This window comes from Pan troglodytes, chromosome 10 (genome assembly GCF_028858775.2).
Source record: "Pan troglodytes isolate AG18354 chromosome 10, NHGRI_mPanTro3-v2.0_pri, whole genome shotgun sequence".
Lineage (NCBI taxonomy): Eukaryota > Metazoa > Chordata > Mammalia > Primates > Hominidae > Pan > Pan troglodytes.
Genome location: NC_072408.2, coordinates 49,472,338 through 49,496,395, shown reverse-complemented (window position 1 = coordinate 49,496,395; position 24,058 = coordinate 49,472,338). Strand labels below are relative to the sequence as shown.

The 24,058-nt window shown below is 40.3% G+C and overlaps 1 protein-coding gene and 1 pseudogene across 2 annotated transcripts; both read right to left on the bottom strand.

The window, feature by feature from the left end:
* Positions 1–449: 449 nt before the first annotated feature.
* SLC38A2 (solute carrier family 38 member 2) lies at positions 450–15,162 on the bottom strand. 2 transcript variants are annotated; one of them, XM_001164321.7, is made up of 16 exons: positions 14,776–15,162; positions 13,445–13,646; positions 13,046–13,127; positions 12,782–12,897; positions 9,551–9,624; positions 9,360–9,452; positions 9,148–9,229; positions 7,387–7,469; positions 6,924–6,982; positions 6,669–6,836; positions 6,204–6,283; positions 6,006–6,106; positions 5,300–5,424; positions 4,773–4,917; positions 4,563–4,660; positions 450–3,486 (listed from the first exon to the last, which is right to left on the bottom strand). In XM_001164321.7, exons 2-16 carry the CDS (start codon positions 13,558–13,560, stop codon positions 3,388–3,390), a joined length of 1,521 nt encoding a protein of 506 aa, XP_001164321.1. In that variant the 5' UTR covers positions 13,561–13,646; positions 14,776–15,162; the 3' UTR covers positions 450–3,387. The 2 variants fall into 2 exon arrangements, with proteins under 2 accessions (XP_001164321.1, XP_063641783.1); XM_063785713.1 differs by lacking the exon at positions 12,782–12,897 and having other exon boundaries at positions 14,776–15,134.
* A 7,271-nt stretch (positions 15,163–22,433) lies between these two features.
* Positions 22,434–22,878, bottom strand: LOC129136582 (small ribosomal subunit protein eS26-like; annotated as a pseudogene).
* Between the last annotated feature and the right edge of the window lie 1,180 nt (positions 22,879–24,058).

Here is a 24,058-nt window from a genome sequence, read left to right as displayed (position 1 = left end):
TTCCAGGCCACTTGATTGCTCCTGGAGTTTGTGCATCATTATCAACCGAGTGGCCTTCTTAAGTAAAAAACCAGATCCTGGGCTACCCTACAGCTGGACCTTTGCAATCAGACAAACTAGGCACGTTTCAGAAAGCTGTGGTTTTAAAAGGCTCTCCAATTGATTCTGATACATTATTGACCTATTTATTTCCATCAGCAGGGCTGAGCCTGGGCCCTTATGATGCATTTTAGCATCTTCCCCCAACTCTCCAAGACTTTCCATTCCTTTTCACTTTGGAAACTTAGAATCTCTGGGAACCTAAACTTTTTTTCCTGACCATTCATCACAAACATATGGACACCTACTAGGTGCTAGGTACTGCAGTTACAATGCAATTTGCATTAGACACTGCCTATCCCATTACCTGAAAAAAACAAAACAAACAAACAAAAAAAAAACACTGCTACTCAGGATTAAGCATGTATTTATTTTAGTTCAGTTAAAACAAACATACATTGTTTCATTGAAACGGTGTAGCACTCTTTGCCAACAAGCCATACTAGAATTGTTGGCCTCTAACAGTACAGTGGGGATATTTACACTATATACACAAAGTTAATACACGCAGGTTCTCAAAGGTCTTCCATTACACTAGATCACATTTTATTTCATTACACTAGATCACATTTTGATTACTGCATTTTGAAAATGTATTCCTTATTTAAATTTTAAATAAGAGATCTGAATTTGTACCAAGATTTCATGAAAAAATTTGATGTTGTTTATTGCAAATACAATTTAAACAAGTTTTTTTTAGTGTTTGTACACAATTTGTCAATTTTTCAATATTCAATTTTCTGTACAGGTACTTTTGGGACAATTCTTATAGTTACATAATGTGAATTCATCAAAATGCAGTTAAGAAACTTACAGGAATATATGAATATATACACTTGAACCCAAGACCCAAACCTGACATTATATACAACCTATTTACAAATACATATGGACAGACAATATATGTACATAGATTATCATAAATATTGAAAAATAGGTTAGCTTTAATGGATTAATGTTGTTCTATAAATAACATTACAGTTATAACTGAAACATCCACGGAAGACAGTAATGCAAAATGAGGTGACAAGACAGTGGTTTTAATACTGAAGACTGCTCATTAATGGGAATTCATTGTTCAGGAACCTCAAGGTAGACAAGATAGCTCCCAGAAAATCATCCATTGGAATTTTCCCTAGGCACTTGATTTTGAACCTCAAATAGCCAGAGGATTGGAGGAGCTTCCTCACATTAATTTGCTGTAGAGAAAAGAATTCTTTTTCCATTCCTTCCTGGTTGCCACAGTATCTTCTCCCATACAAAAAAAAAAAAAAAAAAAAAAAGTCTGTAGAAACAACTCTTGGTATTCCCTGGCAGGTCTTAGATACAAAGTCAGCAACTCTTTCCAGGAGCTCATGCAAATTTGCCAATTCTTGGTCTCAACTAGAGGTGAGGTTCTGCATTCAAATGGAGTGCCTAAAGCCCAATTAAATGAAAGCAGTGCCGTAGAATCTGTCTTCCCACTGCCTTTCTATTTCTAGATGGCCCCCAATTATTTTATCTTCATAGAAACAGACAAAAATGGACCAACGGTTTCACCCAATGTAGCACTACAAGACGTCTTCCAGTTCCATAAGGGTCTTTAATTACACATGTATCTTGTTTGTAAATTTAGTCACATATAATACAAGAATGCGTAACAAAAACCATGTCTCCACATTTCTGGCCCTTGCCCCAAACAACATTTTTAGTTCAAGGGCAAACCTTACAGCCAGATGACCAATTGACAATTCCATTATTTGCTTCCCTCAACCACTTAATGGAATTATGTATATTAGATTTTAGACATTATGCCTGATGAGCGAAGTACCACATTATTTAATAATATATTCACCATACACTGTGACGTACGATAAATGTGCTCTTAAAGCCAAGTTTCAAAGTAATTATTTTCACTTCTAACTGGGATTGAAATGGAAGGGTTGACATGCAGTTGGACCAAAATGACTACTAACACTCAGTTTGCACTGTTTTCCCTAGCTAACCATTTGTTGGATGTAAACAAGTAATTCTACGTTGTACAAGAATGAGATGACAGTCCAGTGCAAATGAGTTTTTATAAAGCTTACTGCATGAGAAACCCAGTGGCCTACGCAAAGAGAACTTATATCATATCAAACATAGGTGTAACCTGTGGATTAGACCTCTACTGTAGACAAAACATGAACACAACTAAGCCATACATTGTCAAGTAATTCACACTTCCAGTAGGTGAGCATTTTGAAAAAGTGTACTCTCTGGACACAATAATTTTGGCCTATTGCCATCAAATGCCCATTTTCCACTGCTGGAAGCAATGTCAAAAAAGGGCTGGCCCAAAAAAAGACCCAGAGCTGTCAATACAACACTGGAGACAGATGCAACTGAATAAACCCTGTTTTACCCAATTGCACTATTTGGTACCTCAAAATTAGTTATTTTATTTCCCACAGAAATATCTGCATTATCTTCCATTCTAATAAGTTGAAGACACAAACATTTCAGTCTGAATGAACCAAATTGTTTGGGGACAGAGAAGAAAAGTGATGAACAGAGTTCATCTGATTTGGTATAGCAATAATCAATCATCTTTTAAGTAATGGTGACGTTTAAATGGAAAAAACTATGCTCCTAATTCATGGTACAATTTTTCATTACATCATTTTCTCTAAAAATTATTTTGGGTAAAAAAGTATTTGGCTTATTATGCCTACAAAAAGGCAAATCATTTCATTATATTAATATTCATTTTTAAATACCAATGACATTATTTTACGGAATTTATTGATAACTGCTTCTGAATAAAGTTCAAAAAAGCAATTTCTTAAAAGTAAAAGAGTGCTTCTGAGGTCTTTAAGTATTTTTGGTACAAAAAATAATAGTGTTTTTGTCAATGGTTATTCAATATTTTGCTGTAAATTAAAAAGAATTGTTTCTCACATCAAATGGTTCCATTAGGCACATTCAAGTAAAATCATAAAATATCCAAGTTAAACAATGACACAGCCAAGCATGTGGCTTGATAAAAGTTAAGAGTTTGTCCATTCTCTGGAATGGAATAAAATTGTCACTTCCCTTAACCCGAGACTCGTGGTTTTGTTGTTCATATCCATTTCTAACATACAGATAAGTTTCTTAAAAAAACAAAACAAAACAAAAAAGTTCACTTATTCTGCACTCAGAAGAACCAGCGAGGAATCTGCACTTCAAAAGGAAGTGAAACTGAAAACATTAGGTGAAATTTCATAGTAGTTGAGTTCACTCAACACTGGCATCAGATGGACTGAGTTTGAGTTTGAGTGGTGCCAATTAATGGCCACCTCCAGGTGCATTGTGTACCCAATCCAAAACAATCAAGGCCATGCTTCCGGTCATCACCAGTACACCACTTAACAGGAAGAACAAAGCCTGCAAAGAGCATAGAGAAAATTGATCAGCAAGTAATAAAACATATATGCTAAACATTTCTTCTATTTTTTGAAATGTGCTTTAATTACTAAAATCTATCCACTATATCATAATCTATAGAATGAATATTTAACTTGCTAAATATAAACTCCTAAGTGATCAGCATGTTATCTGCAGTACACAATAACTACCTTTGAGGCCTTCTGAACTTTTTCACTTTTTCATTCCTTTGTCTCAAGTGACAGGGAATTTTCTTGCTAAACAAACTGCTTCATATAGAACTGGACTGGATTTTTTTTGCAATTTTTTAGAGTGAAAGTCAAGTCACAAAATCAAACCCAAATCATCCTAAAATGCAGCAAAAGTCAAAGCCAGAGGTCTTTCCAGGAAATACTAATTCCTAAATCCTACCCTTCAATACTGCCACTATGTAATTTAGAGTAAAACAAGATGACAGTTGTTGGTTTATAAACAATTCTAGTACTTTAATCAGAGCAGAATGAAGGAGAAAATAATGACTAAAAAGCAGTCTTTTTCCTAAATATCACCACCAGGATTCTGGTTCTAGGAACCACATCATTTGTGGTTAGCACATCATTCTCTGTCACCAACTGGTACTACACTTTAGAGTAGACACATAATAGTAAACACCATGAAGAGACGGCCTCCCTGAGAGCTTCGCTCTGAAGATGGTCAGTCTCATTCAACTAAACAGCCCTTCCTTCTCTTTTATATATTCAATGCCCATTTAAGTGCCTGTCACACAGTAGGCAGTCCAGTGAAAACTGGTTGAACAAATGTTGAAAGCTGAGTATCTCATCTAGTCTTCATCCCTATTCCTATCTCCAAAGTATCTAATAACTTTATTGCAATTAATTTAAGTGTTCATTAGATGGCAAACTATCTTTCCCCTTCCCTCTGCAATCTTCCATCTGTGAAGTATACCATTACAGAAATGTCTACTGGAAACTTAAAAGTGAAACCATAACAAATAACAGCTATGAGAATAAAATTAAAATCAGTTGGGGAAATTTATGATATTATTACTGTTTCTATGGTTATAATCTTTCACTCACCCCAATCTTTTGTACAGATTTCATAGGTTCTTTCTTCACCAACTTGATATAGAAGGCAGAAGGAAGAATAAAAATCAACATAGAAGCTGCAGATGCACCTGTAAAAGAACATTCATGTTTCTTGAGGATTCAATGAACCACTCGTCATTCATTCTTTAAATCTTAAAATCCCTGATGTTTGAATCAACTTGGATACTTTCTAAAACTTACCAATAAAACCAAAGATATCCCTAATAGTTGGGACAAAGATGACAAGTAAATTGGTAAATGCCAAGATAGACACTGTAATGAGACTATGACGCCACCAACTGAAATCTTTTGACGCACACAACAAGTGAGTTACAGAACTCCGGATCTGCAAAAAAAATAAATAAAATGTATTTTAAAAATAGCAGCAATATAAAATTTAAAAATCCAGCTTCAATGAATGAAAAGAATGCCCAAGTAACAAGGAATCTATCCAAAATAGTAACTATTTCTAAATAAAACTGTGCCTCTTTCTCTGCTGTTTCCTGAACATCTGAACACTTAAAGATCATTTTATATCTTATGGTGAAAAAAATGTCCCCAGGGTATTTTGAAAATATACACTGTATTTTTAAAAAGCCCCTTCAAAACTACCACCAACTTAGTATTGTTCTACTGGTGTTTCCCTTCTTCCAGAAGATGAAAATCTCACAAATATTCACATGTCTAAAAACTCCTTCCTATTGAAAGCAGAGTAAGTGATTACTTACTGGGAAAATAACTACTGGTACTGTCAGGGTCACAGCCATTAACACAGCCAGACGGACAATGAGAAGAAGAATATCAGTTCCCAAGATAGAAGAGTAGGTATGAAGCAATTCTGACTCAACATGTTCTACAGGGAAAGACCAAAAAAACTTTGATTGGCTGTTTCCATTGGACACCAAGTAGAAAATTTAACAGCAAAATGTGCACCAGTTATTTAGCTACTCACAAAACGACTATAAACTAAGAGGCTAATAAGATTTGTGTGGAATTATAGTTAATGCAATTAAAGTAACATTGAAGGAAAATTTTTCTAAATACCACAGAGATTTAGCCACATGACTCCCATTAAAAACAACAGGAGTTAAGCAGCTAAATCTCCTGGCTTGGCTTGCAATTTGTGTTTGTGTTACATAGTCTGAAGGTGATGGGAGAGGAGACAGGCAAGATGAACTCAGAGGCTGGCATATCATACAAATATGCCATCAAATGATTAATGATATTTTCAAACCTGGATTCTAGAAATTACTGATTAAATACACTACAGAAAATTGTAAGCTCTAAATTTAATTTCTCATCACAAATATGAAATATATTAAAACAGACTATTTTTAAAGTGATGGAACTACACATAGAAAACTAGCAGCTTCACTTCAATAAGCGTTTTTTTTTTGTTTTTGTTTTTGTTTTGGTAAAGGAGGCGTTATTTACCGTAAAATGTTAGGTATCCAAAGAGGGCGGCAAGCAGATACATGAGAAACATAGCAAAAAATGAAATCTTGGACACATTCATCATTCTTCTACGGCTGCGGCTATGTAATTCAAGAGAAAATTCAAATATATATTTCAGCAGCAGTTACAGCAGTTGTCTAATATTTTCTCAAATTTATGTAAAAATGAAATACTCACTCTTTCAGTTCTTCATAGATGGGAAGAACAGCAGGATGACAGACAAATGAAAAGATCAGAATTGGCACAGCATAGACAGTCTGAAAGAAAACGTAAAAATCTACTTAATCTGATGTAACGAACTCATGCTGTCACATTTCCGCAGCATATATTTTATGTAAACAATCTTAGAATCAAAGCCTAAGTTTCCTTTGTGTAATTAGCTTCCATTCTTCTAATCTGTTCATGAAGTATGATCAATATCCTCACTTCTGAATGTGTCAATTATTAGCACCATATGATTATCTCAATTCTCAATCTATTTTCAGATGTAAACCAAAACTTTCTTCACAGTCCTCAATAATTAGCTAATCACATGTTTTCTATAAAGCACCTATTATCCTCCTCCCTTTACCCTGGGAGTGAATAGCTTCCCTCTTTTCTTCCCTAAACTCTTCTTTTGAGAAAATAAGCATATTTAGTTACCTGTGAGTTGAAAATAAAATAGTGAGGTCTGCAAGAGTCATTTTCAGTCACGTTATGTGACAAAGCAGGTACAAGAGCTGTTGGCTGTGTTAAGGTGGTGTTTATTGTTTCGTTAATTATCAAAGCAGCTTCCACAGGACACGGAACCTGAAATTTCTTGCAAATGACCTAAAAATATATTATTTTGCATGTGTTAAACTAAGTGACATGGCAGGGCTTATAAAAAATTTTTTCTAAAAAAAAAATCATACCCACCACAATCAGAAAGAACACCATACACAACAAGGAAAGGCCACTGGTATATCCCAAATATCCTATAAGGGGGGGTGGCAGGAATCAGTATTAGTTTAATGAAACAGATTTAAGGCAAATATCTTTTTCCCACTGAATAACTCAATTCTGCTGGGAAGACTTTAGGCACTGAAGTATGGGTATAGCACTAAATTTCTAATTCTTATGATACTAAATTATAGATTTATTTAAATATACTTGTCATAACCCAAGCTAATAAAAACTATCATTTGCATTATTTCTTACAAAGCACAACATATAGTGTCAATTAAATATTTTGGCTCCTAAATTTTGCATGCTGTAAGTCCCAAAGATATACCTTTCTACTTTCTAGGGCTTTTTCATTCTGATTAATTTCTATTCAGAGAAAGCCCAACTAACTGGTGAGAGGCTCATTTCAATTCTCTTTAGAGATGAGTTTGCTCACCTAAATTTCTAAACAGCGACAAAGGAAGAATGACCACCAATGACACCAACAGAACCAAATAGTTCCCGTTCAGATACCACAATCTAAAGAAAACAGAAACAAGATCAAAACAGTCACAAATATCCTCAGAAAAATATACACATCTTCTAACAGGACTCATTTTATAGGAATACCATGAAAACAAACACACAAAAAAGACATGTTTGGAAAAAGTTTCCCCTGTTCAAGATAGGAATAACTTTTTAACTCTGTGTGCTAGATGAATATTTACTCAGGTTAGAAGTCGGGTATAAAACAGTGTAACTTTTGTCCCACTACTTGCTCTGGGAAGGCTGCCAGCTGATTCATAACACAAAATGCTTCTCAAAGACTTGATACTAATGCAGGGAACAAAGCTTGTTTGTTAAGCCAGTAATCTTATCTTTAAGCACTTTCAGAAAAATTGTACACCAACTTTGGTACAGCTTTAGCACGTAATTTCTAATGCTGGAAACTAAAAAATTTTAAAACAAGTTTTTTTCCAGATGTGTTAGCAAATATTATTAAATATTTCAATGAGGAAACGTTTTCATAAAATGCACAGGCAAACTGCCCCCCCCCCATAAAAAAATTATAAAACTCAGTCCCCCAAACCAGGACTTATTCCAGGTTATCAGAGTATGTTGTGACATCTTGACCCACCTTTAACTCCAAAGACAGCCAAAAATATCCCTTTTGAACTTTAGAAAACATTATGTATGTCCTCTAAGCCTTTTTCTTTTTATGTAAATCATGAATTGCACTGTCTTCTAAATCACTGTTTTCAAATTCTAATTGCCTCATGAATTCTGTTCACTTCAGCAGTAAGCACTCTGCAGAACACTAACACTTAAAGATCAGCTTAAAAAATTAAATTTCTAAAGCCACATCTGAGATAACGGCACTTCTCTATTTTGACGTAATGAGCTGCACATAGGGTGGGAAGTAAATTATCCTTCCCCATGTTTACTTTAGATAAATACCTGTGAGTTCACTGGGATGGGTAACTTTGCTAGAAGAAAATGGTTTCTATAGCATGCTCAAACATTTTCTGGCACATGTTGAGTATCCCTTATTCAAAATGCTTGGGACCGAAGTGTTTTGGACTTTGGAGTATCTGCACATACATATTTGAAGTATCTTGGAGATGGCACTGAAGTCTAAACACAAAATTCACTTATGTTTCCTATACACCTTCTTAAACCCATAGCCTAAAGGTGATTTTATACAGTATTTTAATTAATTTTGCACACCTGTCACGAGATCAGGTGTGGATTTTCCACTTGTAGTGTCATGTTGGCACTCAAAAAGTTTTGGATTTCAGATTAGGGATGTCCAGCCTGTATTTTGTATTGAACAGATTAAGTCTTAAGAATTCCAAACTTACAAAAATAAGACGGATTAATTTTTAATGTAATTCAAAGCTTCAGTCCTCACTTAGGATATATATTAAAAACACCTATAACTTCTTTAAGTATGAACATAAAGACAGAAAGCAAGTTCTAGAAAACCTGTTTTAGAAATTAAGATATCCAAAATTGTAGGGCTAGCTACTATCTTTCGGCCTTTCCTTCTCCAAAGTTCGAATCAGTTTACGGGGATGGGGGGCCTTCTTGGTCAGTTTCAAAAGGAACATTTATGGATAATTAACTAATAATCATTTTGTATACAACTTTGATAAAAATGTATCTAACCACTTTTGACTATAATTGTTGCTTATGAGTAACCTTACTTAGCACCTACCCAGTTTTATCTTCAATGTTCGTTAATGCCTGGATCACCAAAGGCAACTCATATTTCACTATGAAGAGGTAGCTTGACATAGCTGGAGGAAAACAAAATTATACCATTACAAGTGCAAAACACGGCACGTGACACTAAAACGCATGTGTCACCATTCTGTGCTCCACAATGAGCATAAAGTCTACCCAAATAATCTTTTGAAAAATTCTTACCTCCAATGTTCTGCATTGTAATTGATCCAGATGCTGCAAGCTTTCCAACTAATCCAAATGCCTTATATCCCAATTGTTCATATAATAAAGACCCTACAATTTGAAGACAGAAGCATGAAGCGAAGGATTTTAAAAGAGAAATAAAATGATAGGTTTACATTGTTTTAGAAAAATCAAGAATGCTATCATACCTCCTTCATTGGCAGTCTTCAAAAGGAGATGAACAGAATACAGGGAAAATATTGACACAAATGTCAAGAGAATTCTGATGAGAGAAGGAAAAGGCACAGGGTTATAAATAAGCATGGCTATATTTAAAGACAACTCTTTCTGGATGTTTAAATAACATTATGTGTGCAACTTGTCCTATTTGTGTCAAAATGCCCTGAAGAACTGGCATTTCCTCTCCTACTAACTGGAACGGCAACACTGTCTCTTGGCTGGCAGTAAAAACTTGCATCATTTCTCAGGTGATAGTTCTACAGCATTGGTTAGGAACAAGGATGTCTACCCACTGAGCCAAACATAGCATGAGACACTGGAAAGCTCAACTTCCCAGTGGTGGAGTTTGAAACTTGTATTTTGATTCTGGCACCACAATAATGAGCTGTATGCTTGCCACCTTTCTGCATTTCAGTAGTTCCCCTTATCTGTAAAATATTAGTAATATCCGCCACTAAACCCAGCCCACAAGGTTCTTGGGAAATTCAACTGAGACACGTTCAGGAAAGGTTTTAAGACCACATGGACCGTATACACAAAAACAGGAATGAGAGGCCAGGTGCAGTGGCTCATGCCTGTAATCCCAGCACTCTAGGAGGCTGGGGCAGGATGACTGCTTGAGGCCAGGAGTTCGAGATCAGCTTGGACAACATAACATAGGGAAGCCACATCTCTACCGAAGGAAAAACAAAAAGCCAGCTGTGGTGGTGTATACCTATAGTCTCAGCTACTCAGGCTGAGGTGGGGGGATCACTTGAGCCCAGCAGTTTGCCACTGCACTCAGCCTGGAGGACAAAATGAAATACTGTCTTTTTTAAAAAAAAAAGAAAGAAAAGGAAAAGAATGGTAAGGGGGAAATGACACTAACATGATACTAACATTTTAAGAGGCACTACAAGCTTTACTAACAACTGGGCACAAATCAGAGAACTAACCATTGTGATGACATACTACATTGCACCCCATGGCAAGGAATACAGGCCCACTATTGTCACAGTTAAACAATGTCTGTGCTAGAACAAGTAGGCTATCAGCTTGACTGTCTCTAAGCCTTTCCTCCCTTGACCCTTTCACTTGGATTGAGCAACAGAAAAAAAATAAATAAATAAGGTAACACAGAGTGACTAAAGGGACCCTAATGTCACCTAATTTTCCTTTAGGGTAAGGGTTCTCCCTCATTCCAGCTTTACTTTCCTTCCACCTAGGAGAGCCCAGAGATACAGACTAATTTTTTAAAGAAATTAAATAACAAAACAGGGAAACTCATAGAAAACCCTGCAAAGGAGAGGAGTTGCATGTTTTTTAATTCCGTATGAACAAACTGCACGCAGTACCATGTAAGGTGCTGACAAAGAAACTGATGTCTATTAGTTAAACAGAGGAAGTGGCTTTACACTACCATTCTAAATGCCAGAAGTTTTACAGGACCTAGTCTGAAGTGACACTATCAACCTCACTTCTAACTGGAGAAAATACGTTGGTTTAATTAAAAACAAACCAAATTAAGTCCTTCCATGTCTTATACTGAAATGACGAGGGATGAATAGACTTTATAACCTTTGAGGTCACTTTCAACCTTCAGATTGATTCTACTTAAAAAGGTTAGCTACAGAGTTGTTGAAGTGGACCGTGGCAGCCATGTGGTTTTTGGCCCATTTTCCTCTATACCTCTAAATATAAAGTAAATACTGATGAATAAAATCACACTTTAGCAATCTTATTTAGCCATTAAGCAAAATGGTAAATCAATGACATAAGCACCTATTAAAGTATAATTCCAAGAGTACAAGGGTTACATCAGAATTTGACCTTCACTTATGAAACAGAGGTGCCATTTAAATTCTTACTTTAACTACACTGCACTCTAAAACTGCCTCCAGTTTTTATACCAAGTGCTAACAAGGATTTCAAATATTCGACAGTGATGCCATTCAGGTTCTCCACTAAAAACTCCTGAGATTCTAGGATTCTACGTAAATCGCTGGTCCTTCACCTTAGTAAGAGTTCTCTCAAAAAGCCTCATCCTAATTGAAGCAAGCCAGAGTGAATCCTAGCATCTAGTACTCAAAGCCAGGCTTAACCTCAGTGTGGAATTTCACAAAGCAGAGATTTGCAAAGGTCTGCTTTTCTTTTCATGAACATTCTATCGTGCTGGAGAAAATAACTTGAGTAGAAGGCACCAGTCAGCTAAGTAAAACACATCTGTCACAAAGGGACAATTCCATGCTATATACATATGGTTTCCTTATCTGTACAATGAAGGTATTAAGTTACACAATCCTCCACAGAAATTGCCTTAGCCAGGGGTCCACGGGTACTTAAACTTAAGGGCTATGATACAAACGTCACTGAAAAATACATGCTTAAGATTGCATGTATTTTTGTTTTCTGCTTTTTCCCTGGAAATAAGATCCACATTTTTCTATCATATTCTCCAAGAGTCAGTGACGCAAAAATGGCTAAGAACCACTGCTCTGAAGTCTTCTGTACCTCTAAGAGTCTATCCACGTATTTATGCTGGAAAGCACAGGAGTAATTAAGTCTAACTGTGCAACTGTGGGGGGAACCATTTAAAAACAAGTACTTACTAAAATATTCATTTTTTGCCACAACATGTGGCAATCGAACAGGTCTGACAAAAGCAAACATTAAAAAAACATGTATGGATTGCTTTTCAGGGTCCAGAAATATGACTCCCTCGTCTTAAAACAAACATGTTCCAGGCTGGGTAAATACCACCACACCCTGTATGTTTAGAGAAATTTTCTTTTCCTTATTCACGTAAGGGGCCACAGGTCCTTAAGAACTGTGTCGATTTACCAAAATGATTTGGAGCTTATTAGGATTTTCAGCTTCTGATTTGCCAAAACAAAATTTATACCTACCCTGGATTTAGCCATAGTTCTTTTTAATATCTACCATCTGTTACCATTTTGTTTTAACTATTCCCACTGACTTAGAAGACTTCTGGCTTAATTTGTCAGTTTTAAGGACTGCCCTATTTTTTTCTAGTTGGCTTTCTTGATATTGTGCAGTATGTAGTAGAATAAAGAGATTTTTTGGGGTTTCTCATACTTTTAATTTTAAGCAAGTAACTTTTGAGTCAGCTACTCCAACTGTAAATTCAGTTTCTGGAGCCAAGATATGTTTTACCATAGTAACTGCCCTGCATGGCAGACTCACTACTTACACATACTTACATAAAAAGAGCAATTCCAGTATTAGCCATGGCATAAGAAAGCCCAAGGATTCCACTGCCCACAATCGCATTGCTCAGATTAAATACTGACATTCCAAAGGAAGTAGTACCTGGATGCTACATAGAGGGAAAACGATAACCAAACATATAACAATAATTAAATGGAGAAAACCAGCTTTGGGCAAGTTAGATTTGAATTCTAAAAGTAAAACTATTCTTTTACTCCATAAAGCCACTGACAGACAAATTACTATTTTTAACTTACAAATTCTGTTTCATACTTCTTCTTCCCCAAATTCGATTCAAGTAAAAAGTTCTGGTTTTCAGGATCTACATCTGCATAATGGCTGCAAAAAATATAGACATATATAATTGTAAACTGGATTGAAATATCTATCATTACACACAAGACTGCTTTAACATAAAATACCCTCCAACAGCATAGTTCTGATACAACATCTTTACTTAATGTATAAATATTAACTAGGAGTTGACTTTCACACCAGCTATCTTGTCATTACAAGATAATCGGATACTCTTTCAGAGATTACGCACCTTCTCTAAATGCTATAGCAAATTAAAGCAATGGAAGCAGAGTCCTAGGTAACTCCCTGAACCCAACCCATGCAAGCCGTTTTTTCAAAAGTGTCACAACTTCTCCCACCTTTTCAGAGCAGCTTGCTTGGTGGGGTAGGAGTAGTTGAAGTCGCTGTTGGAACTGTAGCTGCTGCTGTCTTCATCCGGGGAAATATTGAATCGTCCCATTTCGGCCTTCTTCATGCTAAGCACTGGGAGGAATCGGGTGCAGCTAGTAGCGCTGGGCTCCTTTTGTCCTTGGCGGTGGGTGCAGCGGCCCGCGAGTCGGCCTGCGAATGTAGAGGCGGCGCGTCAGGACCGCAGCGCCAGCCCGCCGCGGTCACGTGACGCCGCCGGGAGGCGCAGCGCGGCTGATTCATCCCAGGCCAGGCGAGTGGAAAAGTACCAGCCGCGCGCGAGGGGCGGGGGCGCGCCGAGGGGCGGAAAAGTACAGACGGCGGAGCCGCGGAGAACAAAGATGATGCCACCGCTGTGTTGCGGCCGTCGAGGCCCCCTACTCCGGCAGATTTCAGTATTTCACCCTCTCTATTGTCCCTCGTCGGAGTGGAGGGGGCGAGGGGGGTTCTGTTTTGCTTTTTCCCAGTCGCTCCAAACGTGCACAGGCACTCAGGGCACACATCCAGCCCCGACCCTGGCTCGTGTGCATGCAACCTAGGCGCACGGCTTTCCGTTTCTAGCATTTGGAACAGCAATGCTGCGTAATCTGTCCTTTACTGCCCGGAGTCCCCACACGGGGAAATGCCTCTGCCGCAGACAGCCTTCCCCAGGAGGCGGAAAGGGCCGACACTACTCCTCTCTCGAGGGGGGCGAACGCCCGGGCCCCGGGAGCTGGGGGTTTGTTTACACACGCGCGCCAGTGCCCTCAAGCACACCCGTCCACAGGCAGCTGGCCCGCGAGTGCTACGCCCGCCCAGCCCCTCCTATGTCCGGAAAGAAAACTGATGCAATATCGATCGTCGATTGTCAAATGTTCCCAACTCGTCTTCCCCAATCTTGGCCTCTCCTGTAATACATGCCCAAGCCCACCTCCGCCGCCCCCAGATTCCTGGTTCCCTGGACTTAATTTTTTTTTTTTATTATTAAATGCAAATCAGTCACAAGACTTGCCGCAGCAGAGCCGCTGGCCGGGCTAGTTCCCCTCCCCCTAATGGGAAGATGCGGCTCCGCACCGTGCAGGCACGCGGCCCCCGCCCAGCGCCCGCTCTCCTGCCCACGTCGCGGGCGCGACACCCGCGCGGCGGGCCAGGGTGGAAGGCTGGCCAGCCCAACCGACAACGCCCGCCTCGAAAGGAAACGGACCCCGCGGCCGCCTTCCCGCGCGGCCCCTCCCGGAAGCCCCTCCCCCACTCTCGCCCGGGCCCCGCGCCCTTCCCACAGACGCCCCCCCGCACGCGTTACCTCGGTGGTCTCTGTTCTCACGCAGACGTCTTCAGTGGGTTTCTCTCAGTCAAATACAAATCATAAAAAACAAACAAAAAATTTCCCCAAATCCAACAACAGGCAGGAAAAATAATTTTAATAAAAAAGGAAAAGACAAATTGCCGCCCCAATCCTCCGGCGTCCGCCGTGTCAAGGGAAAGGCGCGAGCGTGCGGTAACGCGTGGTCGGGCTGCTGCTAGCAGTACTGGGAAGGCGTTCTAAGGCGGCGGCGTCGCGCGGCTCTGGAGCAGCCCTGCGAGCGGCGGGTTATAGCGGCACCCCGGGAACGCGTCAGTGGGCGGGACCGCGGCCGCCCGGGCGCCTTCTCTTTGTGTATCAACACCACCTGGGCCCCGCCTCCGACCCGCCCAGACCGAGGCCCCGCCTCCCTGCCCCTCCCTCTGCGGCCCGCGCCCGCGGCCCAGCCCCGCCCGCAGGCGCCCCCAAGACTCTCCCGCAAAGCCCAAGCCCACTCTCTCCAGCTTTCTAGATAGTCTGGAAAGACCCCCAGATGCTTCCCCTGCCTATCCTTTTCAGCCAGGGTTGGTGCTCAACACATGCGGTTGTCTTTGAGGAGCCATCTCCTTAAAATTTTCTCCTGTCCGAGTCACCAGCAGTCCTTGCTTTCGGGGGACACATCAAGGCTTTTGGGGGACACCACCCTCCCACCAAACACTTTCTTGATTGTTATTTTTGTGATTTACAGTGAGGTTTTGTCTCACAAACTTGGGCCAAGGCAGCAAGGTTGTCCTGATGGTTTGTTGTTCTTTCTTTTCCACCTAGACCTGCTTTCACTCTTCAAAACTAGCCGGAGGTCGGCGAGCAGCTCCTTTTCGGGATGTGCTTTTTGTACGGCCATGGAAACTGGACTAGCGGAAAGGCTACCTTTTGGCCAGCAAGCCAGGCGCCTTAGAAAGAGGCCCCAGTGGGGAGCCCGGCGCTCCTAAGGCCGTTTGGGAGTCCCCAGTTTTCCATTCGCTGACACGTTGCTTCTCTTATCCCACCACCGCCGCCCCCGGCAAAGGCACTGCCTTGTCTGAATGCGGGTCTGAGGCGCTTTCTGCGGAGCCTGGTCCTTTCCCTTCAATGGTGATGTGGTCTTGCTGAGCCAGGCAACTAGGGAGACCCTTCGCTGTGGAAAAATTGGTGCTGCGGGAAAGGCAAGACTCACTCCCTTGCAGGAAACAAAGACCCCTTAGGAGAGAGAAATGTTCATGGAATGAATGAATAAACAAGTTTGACCTACTGCTCTCTTCCTTTTGGGGACTTGGGAGAAATTGGGCAGGGCATAGAGGAAAGGGCTGGGTGTGATCGCAGTTTTTGCTTTCAATGTTTTACTGAGGAAATCCGTACAACTGCCTATTTCCGCCGCACGTGAGGCTTCGGGTGCCCTCGCCTGCACCAGTGTTTATGATTGACAAGCGAGGTCCCGATTTCCCCCATCACACTCCTGTGTTCCCTACCCTAAACCTTCTACTCTGTTCAGGCCAGTCTTCCCTACCGCAAACCTTCTACTCTGTTCAGGCCAGTCTTAAATAATAGCCATTCTTGCTTTAGTGTCCAATCTCCTCTCATCCCCTTAAATGCCGCTATCATGCAAGGCTTAGTCTTCGAGCCACAGGAAAGCGCCCCGCATGCCTTAATCCCTCCGTACTCAGCCCTCTTTTTGCAGGTACTATTTTCTAAAACAATATGGTGACGGACTTTTAAAAATCCGTGCTGTCATGCACTCAAAATCGTTCCAGACTATTGGTAGTATCATCTGCCCAAAGATTGTGAACTCCCCAAGGGCAGGTTTGGAATTTGACACACAATTAGGGCTGAAAAAACTATCTTCCTTCCACATACATTCCCCAGTAAAATCAATCAACTCTTCTTGTCACAACAATCTTGGTAGTGGTAGGTTAGAGAGGAGTCCCAGGAAGTTTCTTTATATTAGGTTTCAACTGATAACAATCAAAAGGTCTTAAACCACTTTTTCATTCCAGATGAATCTCTGGTCGTTTCCTCTGCCCAGTTAGAGGTGCTAAGGAGGCCCTCAGGGTTGGTAGTTATGGGTGGCAAGTGGCACTATAAGTAAATCTCATGTCTTTTGGACTTTTTGGTGGTTTGTATTGCAACACATATTTAGGAGAAGCACAATACCTGTACAGCTGAGGGCAAAGTGGGGGGCAGGGGCGGGGGGGAGCTGCAATATTGATCTGGTCTCTGTATGATCAGAACTTGAACAGTAAATGACAAAAAAAGAAGGGTGGAGGGGTGAAACTTCCATGTTTTTATTGCCAGTTTGATTGGTCTTTTCGAGGGCCAAACTGAGGCATGCCTGCTAACTCCATCAGACTTCCAACTGAGGCCTGATGTGCTCTGAGCAATTGCTGTTATGTTTTGGGCTCGAATGCATTGGACACAGTGTCCTCATTCAATTTCTGGGAAACGATATTGCCAAATACCTATTGGTCAGTGCGCTATAATTTTGTTTGATTTCTAAGCTAATGTTCTAGAAGAGCAGCATTTTTTAAACTTTCAGAATGGGACCAAGTGGTGGATAGTGATGAATTCAGTGGATTAGTACTAGCTTTCTATTTTCTTCAATGCAGTAGAACAGAATAATTTTTTAAAAAAATCAGTATGTCATATGTACTATATTCTGTAAATCTTTTATCTTGATTATGTGTATATATATGTGTGTATATATGTATACATATGTATACATATATGTGATTATGTGTGTCTGTATATATATGTGTGTGTGTATTATGAGTTGTGATGTAAAACAGGGGTCCCCAACCCCTGGGCAGCAGACTGGTACCAGTCTGAAGCCTGTTAGGAACTGGGCTGCACAGCAGGAGGTGAGTGGCAGTTCAGCCAGCATTTGGCCTGATCAGTGGTGGCATTAGATTCTCATAGGGGCACAAACCCTATTGTGAACTGCACATGTGAGGGATCTAGGTTGCATACTTCTTATGAGAATCTAACTAATGCCTGACAATCTGAGGTAGGACAGTTTCATCCTGAAACCATCTCCCCCAATTTTTTTGTGGAAAAATTGTCTTCCACAAGACCGGTCCCTGGTGCCAAAATGTTGGGGACTGCTGATGTAAAATGTATTTCTTGCTGTGGTTTGGGGGGGGTCAAAGAATTTTGAAAGCTAGTGAAATTGAATCTTATTTCCTATCCTAAGACAGAAAAACTGTCACAAAAATCAGTTATCAATTCTGGATTTTCAGGAATGCATTGTCAGGATAGATTGTTAGAACTATTTATTGAAGGTAGGTAGCTATGTTCTGTACAATTTTTTGACCATTATTTCCTGATAAAATAGAGTGGGTCTGTTTCCTGGAAGCTGTCATTGGTTGACATTTTCTACTTGTTGTTAAACAACTGGTTTTTAAGATGACCCTCAAAATTCTATTTATCCAGCACTACAATTTGCCAAAAGTGGGCTTACATATAAAATTTGATTTTCTCTACCCTCCATTTCCAATTGTATAGTTTCATTCGCAGATTAGCTTCTATGGCTTTCTTTTATCTGTCCCAGCCCATATTTCCAATCTTATTTCCCATTATTCCTTGTGGTAGGCAGCTTCTAGGATAGGCCCCAATAAATCACCACCTGCTGGTATTCATACATATTTGTAATCCCCTCTCCTTGAATATAGGCTGGACCTAGTGATGCACTTCTATGTGGCAAAAGTGATGGCATGTCACTTCTGAGGCTAGGTTACAAAAAGACAGACTGGGCGTGGTGGCTCATGCCTGTAATCCCAGCACTTTGGGAGGCCGAGGAGGGTGGATCACCTGAGGTCAGGAGCTTGAGACCAGCCTGACCAACATGACAAAATCCCGTCTCTACTAAAAATACAAAAATTAGCTGGGCATGGTGGCGCATGCCTGTAATCCCAGCTACTCAGGAGGCTGAGGCAGGAGAATGGCTCGAACCTGGGAGGCGGAGATTGCGGTGAGCCGAGTTCACGCCATTTCACTCCAGCCTGGGCAACAAGAGCGAAACTCCTTCTCAAAAAAAAGAAAAAAAAGACTGTGGCTTCTATCTTGTTCTCTTGTTCACTTTCTCTGGTTCTCTCCTTCATTTGCTTTGAAGGAAACAAGCTGCCATCTTGTGAGCTGTCCTATGGAGAGGCCCACATGTCAAGGAATGGATGTTTCTGGCAACTACCAGGTAGAACCTGTGGCCTGCCAATAGTCATATGAGTAAGTGTGGAAGCAGATTCCACCCATTTGAACTTTGAGATGACTGTAGTCCCAGCTAATACCTTAGCCAGAGGACCAGATAAGCTCAGCCCAGATTTCTGACCCATAGAAACAAGTGATAACAAATGTTTATTGTTTTAAGCCACTACATTTTGGCACATTTTATTACTCAGCAGTAGATAACCAATATATTCCCCTTCATATACCCTATGCTTTTGCCAATATTTGTTGCTCAGTGTTCTCAATATAAACTGTTTTCCATTTAAACCATTTCTACTACTTGGAATGTTCTTCATACCTCCTCTTCCCTGCCACTATATATTTAAATTATATCCTTCCTTTGAAGCCCAGCTTAAATATCACAACTTGTATCAGCTCCTCTTTATTTGGTGATCCCATTTGAAACTGATCTCACTTTACTTTCAACTTAGTGCTTTATAAATATCCTTTTTTTTGGTGACACTTCTTTTCCTGTTGTCTACATATTAGATTTGATGTTAGTGTCTTTGCAGGGCAGCCTCTTGCTAATTACACCCAGTCCAGTTACTTGTAAAAATAAGGCACTTTTTGAATATATAAATGAATTAAATACTTCTTTCTTTATAGTACTTATCACCACCTGAAATTATGTTAAATATGTTTATTTATTTACTTTTTCATTGTTTGTCTCCCTCACTAGAACGTAAGTGCACAAGGGCAGGGATTTAATCAGCTTTGATCACTGCTAGTTCCAGCACCTGAAATAGTTCCTGACAATACATTTGCTGAATGAATAAATACAGGGTAAATAGTTTTGAGTTTCTCAAGAACCAAGAGAAACCTATTATATGTTATGTCTAAAGGGCATCTATCCTATCCCTTACTGCCTAAAGCAGAACTCTTGATTTCTTTATCAAAACTATTTTTCCTCGAACCTTTCCAAGTCAGAATAACACCATGATTCATAAGGGAGCTCAGGCCCCAAACCAAGGAACCATGTTGAGTCCTCCTTTTCCTCAAATAACCAACCCATCACCAAGTCATGAGGGCTCTGCCTCCACATATATTCAGAATTCTGTTGCTTCTCACCATCTGCATTGCTCTGGCCCTAGTGAGACTATCATCTCTCTCAAGACATCTCCTGAATCATAGCCTAACTCATGTGTGGGTTTCCATTCGTGGTGCTCACACACAGTCCATTCTCTGTGAGTCATTTAGTAGCCATATTGGTAATCGGATTGAAAAAACAGTACATAAAGGGTTTGGTACTATCCGCAGTTTTAGGCATCCACAGAGGGTCTTGAAATGTATTTCAAGCAGATAAGGGAGAACTACTGTATCTTTATGCAGCTCCCTTCTTATCATTTAGATCTTATCTTAAATGTCACTGACTCAAAAAAATCTTCTTTGGCCATTCCAGCAAAAGTTGCTCCTTGGACTCAAGCTCCATTCCCCACTGTCCTATTTTATTTTTTAGTGCAATGTGTGAAAACACATTATTTGTTTGTTTGCTTATGATCTTCTGCAACATTAACTCCATGAGGAAAAGACTGGTTTGGCTCATTATTAAATGAATCTTCAGTGCCTAAAACAGTGCCTGATACATAAAAAGGGTTCAATAAGTGCTTGTTGATTTAGTACTTTCAGCTTTTTCCCTCAGTGCCTAGCACAAAATAAACTCTGAATCCATATTTGTTGCAATGCCTTGATGATAGAAAAGACAGTATTTTTTTTTCTCAGACCCAGCCTTGTCTTGTCTTTTCCTTCCCTCCCTCCCTCCCTTTTTCTTTTTTCTTTTCTTTTCTTTCCCTTTCTCTTTTCTTTTCTCTTTCTTTCTTTCTTTCTTTTCTCACTCTGTTGCCCAGGCTGGAGTGCAGTGGCACCATCTTGGCTCACCGCAACCTCTGTCTCCTGGGTTCAAGCTATTCTTGTGCCTCAGCCTCCCTATAGCTGGGATTACAGACATGCGCCACCATGGCCGGCATTTCAGACCCAGTCTTTTGTAAAACACAAGCATGAGGATGAATTCCAAGGCTTGCTTTCTAATGGCTTTGTTTCACCTAATTAAATGCCCCTTTGCTATGCACACAGTCTCACTCCTTTGTCTTAGGACAGTGTTATTCAAAATTCAAGTATGAACACTGGCATTGTGGAGAGATAGTGAAATTACTTTTTCTTTCCTCCATCTCCCTTCAAACCACACCCTTCTCCTTATTCCAATGACTTCCATATTTTCTTACTGCTTTTTTTTTTTCTTTCTTTCTTTTAAGAGACGGAGTCTCACTCTGTCGCCCAGGCTGGAGTGCAGTGGTGCGATCTCGGCTCACTGCAAGCTCTGCCTCCCAGGTTCACACTGTTCTCCTGCCTCAGCCTCCTGAGTAGCTGGCACTACAAGTGACCGCCACCACGCCCGGCTAATTTTTTGTATTTTGAGTAGAGACGGGGTTTCACTGTGTTAGCCAGGTTGGTCTCAATCTCCTGACCTCGTGATCTGCCTGCCTTGGCCTCCCAAAGTGCTGGATTACAGGCATGAGCCACTGCACCCAGCTTCTTATGTATTTAACTTAATTTTTTTCCTCAAATAGTGAAGACTGGAGAATAACTAAATGTTTAAAATTGGCTAATAAAAATTGTATCTATCATGTACAACACGATGTTTTGAAATATGTATACACTGTGGAATGGTTAAATCGAGCCAAATAACATATGCATTACCTCACATACTGATTTTTTGTGGTGAGAACAGTTAAAACCTATTTTCTTAGCAATTTTCAAAATACAATACATTGTTATTAACTATAGTCACCATGTTGTACAATAGAGCTCTTGAACTCATTCCTCCTATCTAACTGAAATTTTGTTATCTTTTGACCAACATTTCCCCAAACCTCCTCCCCTCCACTCCCTCAGCCTTTGGTAACCATCATTCTATTCTTTACTTCTATGAGTTTGAGTGTTTCCGGTTCCACATACAAATAAGATTATGTGATTTGTCTTTCCGTGCCTGACTTTTTTCCACTTAGCATAATGTTCTTGAGGTTCATCCATGTTGTTGCATTTCCATATTTTTAATATTAATCTTTCCAGGTGCCTGAGGAAATTCTTGTCTCAACTCTTTTTTTCTTTTTATCATTTTGTATATATTATTCTTGGGATCATATTTAGAAAGTGCTTGATAAATGAACGGTTGTATTCAATCTTGTAAGATAGCTCTCAAGTCTAAAGCAACAGTACGGACTCTGGGAGCGCTTTGCTGACTTTGGCATGTTTTTCTGGTGTTGACAGATACTCTATTAGATATCAATTGCTATGTAACAAATTATTCCAAGACTTAGTGTCTGAAAGCAACAATAATTTATTATCTCTCAAAGTGTCTATGAATCAGGAATTCAAGAGCAGCTCTGTTGGGTGTTCTGGCTTTAAGTCTTTTTTTTTTTTTTTTTTTTAAGTACAATTTCCATTTTATTTTTCTCCAGAGAATAGCCTGTCTTCAGTCTTTAAGAACTCAGCTCCTTACATGGGCTTTGGTGGGGGACGTGGGGCAGCACCCGCAGGTCTAAATCGGGGTGGGGGTGTTCGGTCCTTGCGGGCTTCACGAGATCGATTCCTGACTACTTTGCTGTGAATTGCACAACTCACACAGTAATGTAGCTTCACTTACAGCTTGGGAAGCACATAGGCATCGAAGACACTCGCTTCAGAAATGTCCCTGACTGCTGCGGCCTCCACTATGTTTCGAATGACGAATTTCTTAATGGCCTTGTCCTTGGGCACGCATCGGGCACAGTTAGTGCAGCGAATAGGCTGCACGTGGCCGCGGCCCTTTTTGGCACGACCATTGTTCCTTCTTTTCTTTGTCATCTTGGAGGCACGGACCGGAGAGAGCGGCTTTAAGTCTTTAATGAGGTTGCAGTCAGCTGTGAGAGGGCTCTAGTCATCTGATGGCATGACTGGGGCTAGAAGATCTTCCAAGGTCATTCACATGTTGGTAAGTTGGTGCTGGCTGGTTGCTTCCTCTCCAAGAAGGTGTCTGCACAACCCTGACTGAATGTCTTCATGACATGGCAGCTGGCTTATCCCAGAGCAAGTTAGCAAGAAAGAGCAAGGCAGAAGCTGCAATGCCTTTATGAACTAGCCTTGGAAGTCACACTTTATCATTTCTACCATATTCTATCAGTCACAAAGGGAAGCCCTGATTCAACATAGAAGGGGACTACACAAGGGAGTGAATACCAGGAGGTAAGCATCACTGGGGGCCATTTTGGAGGCTGGCTACCACAGAGAGGTTGTCAGCAGCAAGAATTTTAATTTAATTTAATTTAATTTTATTAATTTTATTTTATTTTATTTTACTTTGAGACAGGGTCTCACTCTGTCGCCCAGGCTGGAATGCAGCAATGTGATCAGAGAGCCCAGGTTCAGGTGATTCTCCCACCTCAGTCTCCTGGGTAGCTGGGACTATAGGCACAGGCCACCACGTCTGGCTAGGCTAATTTTTTGTAGAGACAGGGTTTCAGCCAAGTTGCCCAGGCTGATCTCAAACTCCTGGGCTCAAGCAATCCACCACCTCAGCTTCTCAAAGTGCTGGGATTACAGGCATGAGCCACTGTGCCCAGCCAGAAAACATTTTATGGCAATAAACACAATATGCAATTGAAAGTGGATGAAATAATGACACTATCTCACATAATAAGAAGTATGTAGAGAGCGCAGTTCTGGGGTTAATTCTTGGCCCTGATACCTCCCTCCAAGACAAAGAGCTCATTATATTTTCACTTTGCTTTCTTCCACATGCTGGGGATCTCTCCCATCATGGTCACATGTTGGCTGCAGTGGTTTTAGGGGTCATAGGCAGACAGGACCACATCCATTGCAAAAGAAAGGAGCGTCATTTTGTGAGTTAATTTTATTTTGAGAGATAACATTTCCTGGAAATGCTGTTATTGTTGTCTCAGATCCCACTGGCCAGGACTGGAAAATATAGTAATGCCTAAAAAATATATTATATTGTAAATCCATATATTTGCAAGCATCAGTATTTTGTAAATGCATACCTCATTTTTCAGCAAGAAAA

What these genes read in the sequence shown, in the direction of transcription:
- SLC38A2 (XM_001164321.7), bottom strand. Translation starts at nt 13,560, where the DNA reads ATGAAGAAGGCCGAAATGGGACGATTCAATATTTCCCCGGATGAAGAC. An exon ending in GTCGCTGTTTAGAAATTTAG is followed by an intron (nt 6,983 to 7,386) that starts GTGAGCAAACTC and finishes CCCCCCTTATAG; the next exon opens with GATATTTGGGATATACCAGT. An exon ending in AATCTGTACAAAAGATTGGG is followed by an intron (nt 3,487 to 4,562) that starts GTGAGTGAAAGA and finishes TGCTCTTTGCAG; the next exon opens with GCTTTGTTCTTCCTGTTAAG.